Source organism: Lepisosteus platostomus, chromosome 3 (assembly GCF_059453375.1).
Source record: "Lepisosteus platostomus isolate fLepPlt1 chromosome 3, fLepPlt1.hap1, whole genome shotgun sequence".
NCBI classification, from domain to species: domain Eukaryota; kingdom Metazoa; phylum Chordata; class Actinopteri; order Semionotiformes; family Lepisosteidae; genus Lepisosteus; species Lepisosteus platostomus.
Window position 1 is genome coordinate 13,875,768 of NC_142613.1, and position 14,584 is coordinate 13,890,351.

The 14,584-nt window shown below is 44.2% G+C and overlaps 1 protein-coding gene across 1 annotated transcript; it reads right to left on the reverse strand.

Moving 5' to 3' along the window:
- Positions 1-5,407: 5,407 nt before the first annotated feature.
- LOC148674484 (matrix metallopeptidase-21-like) lies at positions 5,408-13,746 on the reverse strand. The gene is made up of 7 exons (XM_088623443.1): positions 13,496-13,746; positions 12,838-12,977; positions 12,617-12,758; positions 12,190-12,447; positions 10,766-10,986; positions 6,355-6,454; positions 5,408-5,604 (listed from the first exon to the last, which is right to left on the reverse strand). The coding sequence occupies exons 1-7, from the start codon at positions 13,695-13,697 to the stop codon at positions 5,408-5,410; spliced, it is 1,260 nt and encodes a 419-aa protein (XP_088479569.1). The 5' UTR covers positions 13,698-13,746.
- Positions 13,747-14,584: the final 838 nt, after the last annotated feature.

Consider the following 14,584-nt stretch of genomic DNA (forward strand, 5'->3'; position numbering starts at 1 on the left):
GTTACACACACACTGCTGCCAGCCCACACAGCTCACACACTCACTGACACAGTTACACACACACTGCTGCCAGCCCACACAGCTCACACACTCACCGACACAGTTACACACACTGCACCCAGCTCACACAGCTCACACACTCACTGACACAGTTACACACACACTGCTGCCAGCCCACACAGCTCACACACTCACCGACACAGTTACACACACACTGCTGCCAGCCCACACAGCTCACACACTCACCGACACAGTTACACACACTGCACCCAGCCCACACAGCTCACACACTCACTGACACAGTTACACACACACTGCACCCGGCTCACACAGCTCACACACTCACTGACACAGTTACACACACACTGCTGCCAGCCCACACAGCTCACACACTCACCGACACAGTTACACACACACTGCACCCAGCCCACACAGCTCACACACTCACTGACACAGTTACACACACACTGCTGCCAGCCCACACAGCTCACACACTCACTGACACAGTTACACACACACTGCACCCAGCCCACACAGCTCACACACTCACTGACACAGTTACACACACACTGCACCCTGCTCACTCAGCTCACACACTCACCGACACAGTTACACACACCGCACCCACCCCACACAGCTCACACACTCACTGACACAGTTACACACACACTGCACCCGGCTCACACAGCTCACACACTCACTGACACAGTTACACACACACTGCACCCTGCTCACTCAGCTCACACACTCACCGACACAGTTACACACACACTGCACCCGGCTCACACAGCTCACACACTCACCGACACAGTTACACACACTGCTGCCATCCCACACAGCTCACACACTCTCTGACACAGTTACACACACACTGCTAACACACTCACCAACACAGTTACACACACGCTGACACAGTTACACACACACTGCACCCTGCTCACACAGCTCACAAATGAGCAGGACAAGTGGAAAGACAGAAGATACAGTATATAAAATAACCACCATTAATCTAATGAAGGCCTGTGATTCCCCATTAACAGCTTAATTGTCCATGACCAATGTTGAAGAAGCTGCTGTTAGATAGTGTTTCTTACTTCTAAAAAAATGACCAGATCTTTTCTGAAAATACTGTATTTTACCAAAAACAGGTTTTGGGTTACTAAGCAATGCAATTACAGTATTACATTGTATAGCAGAGAAATACAAATTGGCTGTGCACAATATTAGAGTACCAGTGGGAGAGGGTGTGCACTCGTTGGTCAGGCAGCTTCTGGCTTTCATATATTAACAATTCCTGCGGCATACCAGGTGCCTGCAGCCCTGCTGTGATGTCACTGAGCGCCCCATCTCTACTCCAATTGGCTCTCATTCACCTGTTAGACGCTGTTGAGCTGGGAGAGAATCAAACAATGGGTGACTCTGACAAGTGTTAGGTTTCGGAGAAACACATCTCCTCACTCTTCCTGTGTGGGGGTAGTAACGAACTCTTAAACATTTAGCAACATCCAAATCAAAGAGGGGAGTATAATAAAATTGGTTAAAAAATAAAAATCACATAAGACATGATTGTTATTCAACAACACCATCCATTGTAACCTATTGCATTGGTGAGGATCAAATTTGCTATTTAACGGGTGATGCCATCATACATATACTGTACCAACACAAATAACTGACAGCCCGTGTTTATACACACACACAGTGTATATAACTGTGTAGCAGTCTGACCCTTTGCAAGATTTACAAGCTGCAGGCAGTTATAGCTCTATATGCTTGCCTATGCTAACTCATACAAAATAAAGTAATAAACTTCAAATGGCCAGCGCCTGGAGTCTCGCCAATACACCATTTATCTGGAATTTCAGCACATTTCTGCATTGATTACGTGTGTGTTTAAAACTAAAACCATATATCGACTGATGCTCTTTAATGAATGAATTAATCACCCACATCACCATTCAATTTTCACACTTTCAGTTAGTTCCTTCACTCAGCTGGACAACACAGTCTAGCCTAAGTGCTTTGTACTGCTCTACAAACGTTGCCATTATAATTAAGATGCTATTCTTCCCCAAATTTGCATCAAAGCCAGACATGCTGCTCACTTGACAAAACTGCTAGAAGAGGAGAGACCACAAACTGCAATATGACTAATTAATCATATGGCCAGCAGGGGGCACAGTACAGAGGCACATCATCAGTTAAAACAATAAATGAAAAATTCATCTGCGGTATTGAGAACGTCCATGACATTCCACTGCTCAGCAGTTCAGGGTCAAAAAGAACTTCATTTCTTTCTTGACAAGATTTAAGGCTGCAGCGTGGAGGTCTTGGCTCTGTAAAAGCTGTGCAAGAGATCCTGTACTCCTGCCAGCTGCTTCCACTCTGAACAACTTTTCCAGACAATCTTTATAAAGCAGAATTGATCTCCGGCGTGCTGCAGTGGTTAGCAACTGGTCGGCTGGTGGCAGTCCAACTCTCATTGCAGCATGTAGGAGCTGTTTCGGGTTTTATGAAGGTTTACTAGCTAATACCAGGTAATTTGCCATTGTTACATGAAAGAATTTTGATAAAAAACCTGCATAAACAAACCTGCATACAAACAATGTAGACAAGAGCCTAAAGCATATTAATGATTAAACACATCCAACATTTGTCCATCCATTTTCTAACCATTTCATTCAATTCAGGGTTGTGGTGGACCCGAAGCCCATTCTGGCAAGCAACGGGCACAAAGCAGGATACACACTGGATGGGACACCAGTCCGTCACAGGGCACACACAGACACAAATGCCAGAGCCTTTCCCACCAGCCAATTAGTTGGCTGTTTTTGGACTGTGAGACGAAACTGGAGCACCTGAAGGAAACTCACACGAACACAGAGGTAACATACAAACTAGATAGCACCCCACGTCTAGAATTGAACCCAGGGCCCCAATGCTGCAAGGCAGCAATGCTTGCCACTGTGTCACTGTGCAACCTTTCCTGTGTTCATTTTATGTCTTCATGTAAACTGTTACATAGTGGAGTTTTTTCCAATCTAGTCATGGGTGGATCCTTCACTGAGATGTATAAATTGAGCCATAAATCCATGGAGGTGGGAAGATTCTGGGATACACATCACATTTAAAAGTCATTTTAATAAAAATAATAATTAGTCACTTAGGAAATGTTTTTATCTAGAGCCACAAAGAACAGCTACCGGAGTGAACTATGTATCAAAAGGTTCTGTTGCAGAGTAGTTTAAGATTTCAGTTTTCCATCTTCTCTGAAGGACAGAGCACAAAGTTCACTAACGTTCCTAGGGTTACACACAGCCCCACACAGTCGTGGGCCAAAACGTGAGCCAGGAATTTCCAGATAATAGGGCCGTTTTCTCTAATCACCAGTGGGGAAAATGTCAACTTTTGCTCCTGACTAATTACCTGCAGGTGTTTTATCTACAAATTGCAAGTGGATTGAGTTACCAAGCTCACTGTACTTGGCAAATCACTTTCTTTTGTAATTACAGTTTGGGCCATCTGTTACAATGCTCTGCCACCTAGTGGTAACATCTGGTCACAAACACTTGAAAGAGTTGTTCATGCTCTCTGCTGTTCTTTTTCAATGCTCCTTTTCTGTGTTCCTCTGAGATTCAGGGTTCACTTTCCCTTTACACCGTAAGTACTGTAGGATGGCACTTAACAGTTGAAGGGGCAGAGCGTGTGGAAAACTGGAAAAATCAGACTTGCCGAGGTTAATATTCAAGCTTCTAGTTACAGTGATTTCTCTTTTTAGTTTCTTGAACACTCATTCGAAGTGGTACTGAAAATACTCCAGTGAGTTGAGGCCATATAAGTACTGTGTTTCAACACGTACTTGGGGAGCTGAACCATTTTAATTGTGACAAAATTTTCTTTCTGCTAACTTCAGAAATAGTGGTTGTGGTTATTTTTTAAAGCACTTGACGGCAAGCTTAAACAGAAAAACTCACTGCTGAGACTGGACCACAGCAGTCTGATTCTAACAGAAAGAAGGACACATATTCTTCATCACAGAAACTGAAAGTGTTTTATTGTTTTATAGTGTGTATAAAAGTCCCGTAGGGAATTGTTTTTAGAACTCTCGGTGACATTCCTGCCCCTTAAGGCTTTGCTGCAGAGACAGGGCCCAGGGGTGTTGAGCTATTCATCCTCAGGCAAGATGGCATTGATCTTCCTTCTGAGAGAGGCAAACTCAAGGTCACCAACTGCCTGTGTGCAGCTGGAGATAATGGGAACAGGACCCTCATTTCTGGACACCGATACCGGGATTGTTTTACAGTAAATAAGCAGAAAACTGTTGGCTGTAAGAAACAAGAGGATCTGAGATGGAACAGAGCAAATTGAGCTATCCCTTGGGGCAAAGGGAGATTGGGGGTGGGCAGTTTTAGAGCAGGGGGGTCAATAGACTCCTCTCAATACAGATGGAAATAGCTGTGCTGTCTTACAGCACCCCCCCCCCCCCCATATCGCCTCACACACACCCTAATTGGCCTCCTTGTCCACAACACGAGTCAATAAAAACCTGACACTGTGTCTTGACCCACTCTCCCCCTCTCAGAAGAGACACCTGTGCTATCTATAGTACGGCATGAAAGAATTACATCTTGCTGCAGCACAGTCAGCACTAATCTCTGTGTCGCCATTCCATAGACAGAAGTGAAAGACAGTCAATTGAGTTAGAATAGACTGCAGTAGATTATAGACATCAAACTGGAAATGTGCGGTCACTCAGGCAAAATGTAATGATCTTTTATCAAAGGAAAAATCCCCCCCACTCCCTGCACCTTATTGTGGACAGGGAGTTAGCTTATAGGACCTACTGGATTAAGATGTACAGTTTTTTTTGTTACTCCAGTACCTCAGTTTCCTAGTTGTTTTCCAAGACTATTCCTTGCAAAGAATAATTCCATGCTGAAAAACAGAAAGAAATAACGCAATGTGATACAGCTGAAGAAGGCTCAATGGGCAAGGAGCTTCATTTCTTCTTTCAGTTTTTCCTCATGGAATTAACCTGGACTTGTTGCCTTGAGGCCACAGGCTGACACAGCTCTCCACACTTGTCCAACTTCAGAACACAGAACAACAGTTTGCCCTTCTTTCATCTGGTTTTTCATAAACAAGGCGAGAACTAATCAAAAACAGACTGATGACCGTATGTTGGAAATAATACTTTTCTTATATAAGACATCCCGGAAGGAATGGTCAGCATGCACAGGGACAAAACGTACTGCTAGCAGTTTCATCCCATATTTTAACTCTGTAGGTTTGGGATGACTGTGAGAGACTTTCATCTTAGTGGTGGTCAAGGTTTAATGGTCCTCATTCTCTTTTTAATCTTCAGAATTTGATCAGGACAGGATGTTGTATGATTTCGTTGCTGCTCTCATCTCTCATCCAGTGTGCTGGGATGGACGTCACACAGGTCCAGCCACTGCTCTGCCACTCTCCTCCGGGGCAGCAGGGCATTGTGGGACACGGGATGCTCAGTGCTGCCCTCTCTTGCCACTTCCCAGAAGAACTTGCCCTTGAAAAGAAACAGGGTGTGGTGGGTATAGGAGTAGTAGGCAGCATCCAGGTTCCCTGCAATAATAATAATAATAATCATTTATACTTATATAGCTCTTTTCTGGACACTCAACTCAGACAAAATGTGCCAGTCCACTCACCAGACACTAGCTATCAGTGGGGAGGAGAACAGAGTGATGAAGCCAGTTTAGAGATAGGGATTGTTAGGAGGCCATGATTGGTAAAGGCCAGGTGGAAATTTGCTCAGGACACCAGGGTTACACCCCTGCTCTTTTTGAGAATTATCCTGGGATTTATCCTAGGAGAGAGTCAGGACCTTGGTTTTACATCTCATCCAAGAGATGGTGCCTTTTTAACTGTGTAGTGCCCCGTCATTAGGGCATTAGGACTCACACAGACTGTGGGGTGAGCACCCCCTGCTGGTCCCACTAAAGAGTTGAGAACACATATCCCCGCAAGATTGGACTGTACACATCACAATAAGCAAAGAATGACTTGTCTTTGATCAGGCCCCAACAACCGGGACGCCTGGCTATTTTCAGGTTCATGTTTAATGTAAATGATGTGAGTTCTTAACCAAAGTGAAAATGAAAGAGGAATTTTCATAACACATGCTGCAAAAAATTTACTCCACATTGGGCAGCAGGCAAGAGCCACTAGGCTATTGTCACAAAGCCCTCCAGCTAGAAAACTCTGAAACTGCTTAAAGCGCTGGGCAGTGGAAATCTGAATCAGATTTCGTAGGTGTCATGGCAATCAGTTGCATGAATAAATTCTAATAACAGTTGTGGAGAGACAGGTTACCTGTGGGGTGATCCTCCTGGATGGATGCAGGAAACACTTCCTCCAGTCTCTTCGGAAAGCCAGGCAGAGTCTGGTTACTGGACACACCAAACGCCAGCACCTGAAACAGATCAGAAACAGAGTGAGAGGAGAGAGGGTAAAGCATTCCATCATCAGGTGTGGAGTAGCAGGTGATGTATAGAGCACTGGGAAACCTCCTGGCACTGAAGAACCAGAGTTAGGGACCTCGGCCTTATTCTGGTTGTGTGAAGGCCAGGCCATTCAAGGTTAAGGACAGCATTAGAGCAAATTAAAGCTTTATAAAAGCAGCTAATTTCAAACCCAGTACCTGATGATTTACTTTCCTCTACATAGAAGACAGTGTAAAACAAGAACATCAAGTTGAGGTTTGTGCTTAGCTTGAAAGTTTGAACTGTATTCAATTCTCCATATACTGTAAACCAGTTACAATTACTTTCATTACATTAATTTCAAAGTGTACAGGGCAGCTTTAACAATACTGGCTGCAGCTCCTTTATAGAGCCTCACACTGTCAGGATATTTGCCAAAACAAACTAGCAACAAACAAGAACATTTCATAGGCTAAAAAGCTTTGGCAGTTTATTTTGATCTGGTTACCTCTGTCCACTCATATTCAAAAATATGATTATCAATAGAGAGATACAAATGGAGGTGGATGCACAGAAAATTAAAAAGGCATTTCTTTACATAAAGAAGGATTTGCAAATTATGCTATACATTAATATGCAGGTATAGTATAATTGACTAATGTCATTACCACTGTACTATATAGTTTATATTTGGCAGCTACCATTTCAATGATTAACTATCTTTGAGTTTTACAAATACTGTATTTGACTAACTCTGAGTTTGTAAAAAACTTCTTTCATTTATGGTAGCCATATATATTTTAAAATTTTTAAAATCTTACTGTATTCTAATAAGACAACATGCTTGGTTTAGCAAATTCGCATTCATTACTCTCTGTCCAGGCGGTGACTTTAAACACCTGTTGTTTTTAGAAATGTGCCAGATGTGTGGAGACAAATAAAATGTCTATCTGCTTTGCATCAGCAAGGTCATTTTGCTTGAGAAAAGATAATTGCTGCTTTTTTCTATGATGGTATGGAACAGAGTGGGAGAAGGGTAGCTGACTGATTTTGCCTATCTGTAGATATTAAGTGTTCAGCAGTATTTGTTTCAAACGACGATTTGATGTCTGAAGGTAGGATTTTCTGCCCGTAGTTTAAAAACATACCAGTAGGATAATGGAATCAACCCAGGTGTGAGAGTGTGTGTGTTTGTGTGTGTTTCTCTGCCCTGTGATGGACTAACGTCCTGCCTTGTGCTTGTGGTTTGCCGGGACAGGCTCCAGCTCCCCTGTGACCCAGAATTGGAAGAAAAGGTTATGAAATGGATGGATGGGTAGCGTTTTCTGTGAGAAGTGGTATTCCTTCATCAGTGCTGCTTCATGAAGAAATGAGTCAAACCTGCTTCACCTGGCCAGAGAGAAGAAAGGAGCCCCTGAGACATATCCCATGTTGTACACTGTATCAGCTGGTCAGTTGGTCATAATTATGGCCAGCAGCCATATCACCCTGCAACTCACAACTGTCAACCCACTGAAGCTAAGCAGGTGTGAGCCTGGTCAGTACCTGGATGAGAGACCTCCTGGGAAAAACTAAGGTTGCTGCTGAAAGAGGTTAGTGGGGCCAGCAGGGGGTGCTCACCCTGCAGTCCATGTGGATCCTAAAGCCCCAGTATAGTGATGGGGATACTATACTGTAAACAGGTGCCGTCCTTCGGATGAGACGTAAAACCGAGGTCCTGACTCTCTGTGGTCATTAAAAATCTGAGAGGGTTTCTCGAAAAGAGTAGGGATGTAACCCCGGCATCCTGGCCAAATTTCCCATTAGCCCTTACCAATCATGGCCTCCTAATAATCCCCGTCTATGAATTGGCTTCATTACTCTCTGCTCTCCTCCCCACTAATAGCTGATGTGTGGTGAGCGTTCTGGCGCACTATGGCTGCCGTCGCATCATCCAGGTGGATGCTGCACATTGGTGGTGGTGGAGGGGAGACCCCATTACCTGTAAAGCGCTTTGAGTGGAGTGTCCAGAAAAGCGCTATATAAGTGTAAGCAATTATTATTATTATTATTATAATTAGCAGCAGACCCACAGACTATTCAGACTTTCTGAATAACTCGCCAAGCCAGCCAACTAAAAGCCTCACTCTCTGCCTCGATGACCTCACCTCTATCAGTTGAAACCACTCTACAGTATGTTTTGCGAATGGTTAAATTTCAGTGTGAGTATACTTCCAACATACTCAAGTATATAAGCTTCAGAATAAACATATAGTTTTTAGGAGAAAAAAACACTATTTTAGGAGAAAAAAACAAAGAACAAAGTCTGAGTGAGTATTTTCTTCAATTAACTTGTAATGACTAATTATTTATACAGATGTATTTAACAAGCTTCAAATTTAGGCGTCCATCAGCCTAAAGGTTTTATATGGTAGGCTTGCTGTCTTTTGAACTGAGCAATAACTTTTAAATCATTACTAGTGCTTAAAAAGTCAGAGAGTGCAAAGCAATTATAATGGTTGGTACATGATTTGAAATCTGCTTCTTTATTGGAGCTGACTACGAAAAAGGTTTAATTAACCAAATTACTATTTCAAGCAAGGGTTCATATCTATCTAGACACCTTTAAATACATTGCATTTTGACAAAACTGCTTCCAAAAAGTTTGGCAAAAAAAAAAGATAACTTCACAGTAGTTTTAGCAGGAAAATCAAAAAACGTATTAAAGAGAGGAGAATTTAAGCAACTGTTTATTGGACTCAATCTCAGATCACTGCTCTTCCTTAATTGAACTAATAAACCACTTAATTAGACATCTGTCCTCACTTCCAACACTTCCAACATTTAGAACTGTTTCAGTTCCATCTCTGTGAGAGATTTCATATTACCCACATGAGTGCTGAAAGTGACTTGAAATCTGCACCATTTTAGGAGAAAAAAACAAAGAACAAAGTCTGAGTGAGTATTTTCTTCAATTAACGGTTCAATTAAGAAAGGAAGGACTCAGCGCTAATCGAATCCAGCAGAAAGGCCTCCTGCAGCTTACACTTAGTATAATAAAAAGATCTGTGGAAATGTTATAGGGACTCTCTAACTAGCCTCGGCGGGGGCTCTGACAGCCTCTTCTCCTGTAATTGTAGCATTCGTCAGTGACAAACTGAATTTTCACAGAGTCCTGGCAGCTCTGCTTGACTGGGCGGTGAGCAGGGAAGACTCTATCAGGAGCACTGAAGCGTGACGCAGGACACAGAGGGCAAGATAACACAACAGCGGCTGTTTGTTATCGGAAAAGCTTCAACTTGTTAGGGAATTCCTTCACTGATCCTGCATCACCCGCTCAGATCATGGTGATTTTTCGAAGGTTCCTGTATCTATTCCTGTCCATGCAGAAATAAAAAGGTGGAACTAGGAGGAGAGTACCTGATCACGTAAGCTGCATTATGTTTGTTTAGGATATAAGTATTTATATACACAGAGAGGCATCAACAACACAGCAAATGCGTATTGGAACTTATCCCTCTCAGAATATATAATAATAATTAATAATTGCTTACACTTATATAGCGCTTTTCTGGACACTCACTCAAAGCACTTTACAGGTAATGGGGTCTCCCCTCCACCACCACCACTGTGCAGCCCCACCTGGATGATGGGACGGCAGTCATAGTGCGCCAGAACGCTCACCACACACCAGCTATCCGTGGGGAGGAGAGCAGAGTAATGTAGCCAATTCAGAGATGGGGATTATTAGGAGGCCATGATTGGTAAGGGCCAATGGGAAATGTGGCCAGGACACCGGGGTTACACCCTTACTCTTTTCGAGAAACACCCTGGGATTTTTTAATGACCACAGAAAGTCAGGACCTCCGTTTTACGTCTCATCCAAAGGATGGTGCCTGTTTGCAGTATAGTGTCCCCATCACTATACTGGGGCATTAGGACCCACATGGACCGCAGGGTGAGTGCCCCCTGCTGACCCCTTAGTTTTTCCCCCAGGAGGTCTCCCATCCAGGTGCTGAACAGGCTCACACCCGCTTAGCTTCAGTGGGTTGCAGGGTGATATGGCTGCTGGCTAGGGTGATATGGCTGCTGGCTTTATATACTTTATATGCAGTATAAAGTATGCACATAGTATATGGATATACTATATATAAACACTTTGCATGTACAAATATATATGTTTCACACAGTATACTGAGAGGCATTAAAGATGCAACGATACTCTTTTGTGGTGTTCTTAATTGAACGCAGTATACTGTATGTGAAAAAAGTATAAACTCCCATTGCTCAGCAGTAACATCCATTTCAGCTTCACAGCAGACACCCTGGCCCTTGTGTACTAGAGCTGACGATCGCTGGATCCTACTGACCTCCTGGCCCTTGAAGAAGTAGATGCAGCCTTCCCGCCTCAGGAACACGGCAGCGTCAATGGGGCCGGAGACGCCAGGGAAACCCTCCGAGATCCGACAGGGATACCGCTGACCCTCGGGATCTTGGGTAAAAACCCTGTCTGTCGAACTGTCGTATCGCCAGAACTGAGTACCTGCCAGCAGAGAGAAATCCCAGTGGATCTATTATATTTAAACCCAAACTACGGAACGTGCCCAGAATGTGCTGTAATTATCACAAGGAACCATGCAAATACAGTAACACCCCTAGGAATATCTCAACTTCCGCGTTCTGTAACCCAGGGACTCCCAGTCTTTATCCTGCATGCCTGCACGCCTGGTGGTTTTCATTCCAGCCCAGCTTAGTGACATAATTGAACTAACTAGCTGCTTTAATGGAACATTTGAAAGTCATTTTTCTACTCATAAGTTTGGGATTTTCTATTGCGTATGAAATTCACTAGTTAAAAGAATAGAAACAGTCAAACAGTTCAAATTAATCCTGGTATCAGATTAATCAAGGGGTCAGTTGTCTAACTGGAACAAAAACCAGCAGGTGGGTGGGCCTCCAGGACCAGGACTGAAGGATCTCGTTGTAAACGACAACTGTGCTTTTTGCTTAGGTTTAGGATTCTTATTGCTTTTAACAGTACACCTACAGTGGTGTGGTGGAGCAGTGGTTAGCATTGCAGCCTCACCCTGATGGGACCCTGGGTTCAATTCTGGAGCTGGGGTGGCATCTGTGTGGAGTTTGCATGTTCTCCCCATGTTAGAATGTTAGTTCCTCTGGTTGCTCCTGTTTCCTCCCACAGCCCAAAAATGTACTGGTGGGCTAATTGCCTTCTTGGAAAATTGGCCCTGGTGTGAGTGTGTGTGTCTGTGTGTGCCCTGTGATGGACTGGGGTCCTGTCCAGGTTGTACCCTGCCTTTTGACCAGCGCTTGCCAGGTTAGACTCCAGCTCCCCCCTGTGAACCCTGTACTGAATAAGCTGATAAGAAAATGGATAGACCGATGAATAGTACACAACCTTAAATGACTTGAAAGCAAGAGAAGAACTAAGCCACAGCATTCTACAAAGCAGTGAGAAGCATTAAAAGATCACAGGATCATTAGCTATCCAGAAAACAGAAGGATTGTGTGGGTATACTTCAGGAGCAGCAGTTTGCCCCTGTTCCTGACCCGGCTCCTAGACAGCTAAGAGCCCAGCTCTCAGTGACACAACCTAGGCAGTTACCAGCTTGATTAATGAAGATCCTGATTCATTAGTGAATCACTGCAGAGGCTGATAAAGCCTGAATCATATTAAATCTACGTCTGGTTTACCGTTTTGAATGGATGTGTAAGTGGCTCGAGATACCTTTAAAAAAGAATCTGGCGTCGATTTTGGGTGTCCAGACGTGTACAAAGGCGTCAACTCCACCCTCCGGCAAGCCCCGCCAGCCAGCGGTCAACCTCCGCGGGTCGCCAAGGCGAGGACGGCTGTGGCGGTTCTCGTACAGCCAGTACTGCCCACCCCGGAAGAAGAAGGTGTTGAACCGCAATACTGGCTCCCCCTTCTGGCTGCTCTGTCTCCTCACCCAATCGAACACGGTGTCAAATGAGTCCTCACACTGTCCTGAGAGCAGGAGAGGGAGAGAAATATTGAAAACTGAAAACTATTCCCCAGAGTACACTTACATCATGAATAAACAAGGAATATGACCAAAATAAGGAAGCTGGAACAAAAGGATTGAGTATTTTGACTAAAAGACCTAAAAAGTAAACATCTGCAATCTAGAGCTCACCATACAGCTCCTGAATGGCTCTCCTATCATGCCAGCTCAGCTCCACAGTGCCCCCAGTGGTGGGGTAGAAGGGATGCATCACAGAGCCAGGGTAAAGCAGATGGGGCAGGCCAAGCACATGTCCTATCTCATGAACAGCCACCTGTAGCACATATTGACACATTGGAAAATTCAGAGGGAAACTGACTGGACCTATCAATGCTCTGTGATTGGGATGTTACCTGCAGAAGGCCGACCCCCTGGTCTGATGGGGAGGTGTTGTAAGGCTCATCATCATCCAAGTGGATTTCACCAGGCAGCAGGGTGTGTGCCAACTCCCCTCCTAGCCCGTCAAATGCCCATGGGCATCCCAGGTGACGTCCTAGACAACACACACAAGCTTAACACCATTCACACAAAGTGAAAACACTGATATTTTGCAAAGAGCAAAAGAGCTCATCATTGATGCATGCAGAAGAACATTTGACCACAATTCAATAGCAGTTGGATCTTGTGAGCAACAGCCTCTAAATGTAAATCAACAGCAGAGGTCAAGTTGATCAAATATCTCCCCTTATTTTGAGACAAAGTGCACAGTTAAAGCAATACCAGATCTGCTTGCAGTCTCATCCATTCGTACTCAACCAGTGCTATTTCTAATGCATGAAAAGGACCAAAGTATTGTGTAACCAGACTCTGATTTGTATGACAATTGTCTGACAATACCTGCACTACAGAATGAAAATTTGAAATACTAATTTGAAAAGCTAAAGGATTTAGCTTTTGTTGACAGCTACTAAATTTCATCTGACATGGGCACAAGCCATGGATTCGATAGATCTGGCACAGAATTCACAAGCGGGCCCGCAGGGTTTCTGAGATGGGAAGAATAGCTCTTACGTGTGCCAAAGCCCACCCAGATATCGATCTCTGCCACGGGACAGGTGAGGTCCTCCTGGAAAGAGAGAGGTGCCACCTCACTCCAGCGCCGGAATGCCAGTCGAAGCTCTCTTCTCTGCTCCTCTTTGGTCAGGTGATCGCTGTGCCCTTCGGCCATCAAGCGCCACTTCAGCCTTTGCTGGGCAAAGCCCAGTCCCGGCATGGGACCCAGGGAGCCCTCACTACCCCGCGACCGCCTGGATCGGCGGAGCACAGAGCTTGTTGTCCTCTTCCCAGCCTCTCTCACCTGGATCCAAGGATCTCTCAGTGGATCCGAGGAATCACGGATAGCAGAAGCTGCGCGTGAGCCTTGGAGCCACGGGGCTCTGTTGGTCGGAGAGGGTGCTGGGATTGAAAGTTGCCCGTCCCTTGAGAAAACTCCTTTCTCTCCAGTGTGTGGGGCGGCTGCTGCCCACGAATAAGCCAAGATGAAATCTTCTTGACCAAGAATCCTCCTTGGTCTCAGCTGTAACAATGACTTGGCTCCATGGATAAGTGCTTGTCTAAATCCCAGAGGCTGTGAGAAGTCTGTTGCAGGGTCCAATAGCGCTCCCTTGTGGTTCAACCAAGGAACAGCCAAAAGGTTATTTGGAGGCTGTGGCCTGGAAAACAATTCTGTCACTCTGTAGCTGAGAAGGTGTTTCTGAAATTAAAAAGTGATTGAATAAAGATAGTTTGAAATATAGTTTTCCATGGCAAATATTCATAAACTACAGTATTTTCAACAATTCATGTTTCATGAACAGGACATATAGTGTCCTGATATTCTGTCTGATTGTGTATTTTACTGCCTATTGTACCTAAAAAATACCACTTTGGGAAAAAAAGACCAACAAAAATACAGCAACAATTTGCCAGTGGGTGAAATGAGTTCTCCTCTGCTTGCAAAGCTTGAAATTCTTTGGGATAAAAAAATGCTTCAAAAGTGCAATGGTTACTTATATACAAAACTCATTGCCCAAGCTCTTTAAATACTGCCAGCTTTTTCAAAACACGCTTTAAAGCTTCTCTTTTTACTAAAGTTTTTAAATGTGTAACTTGGTCTTACTC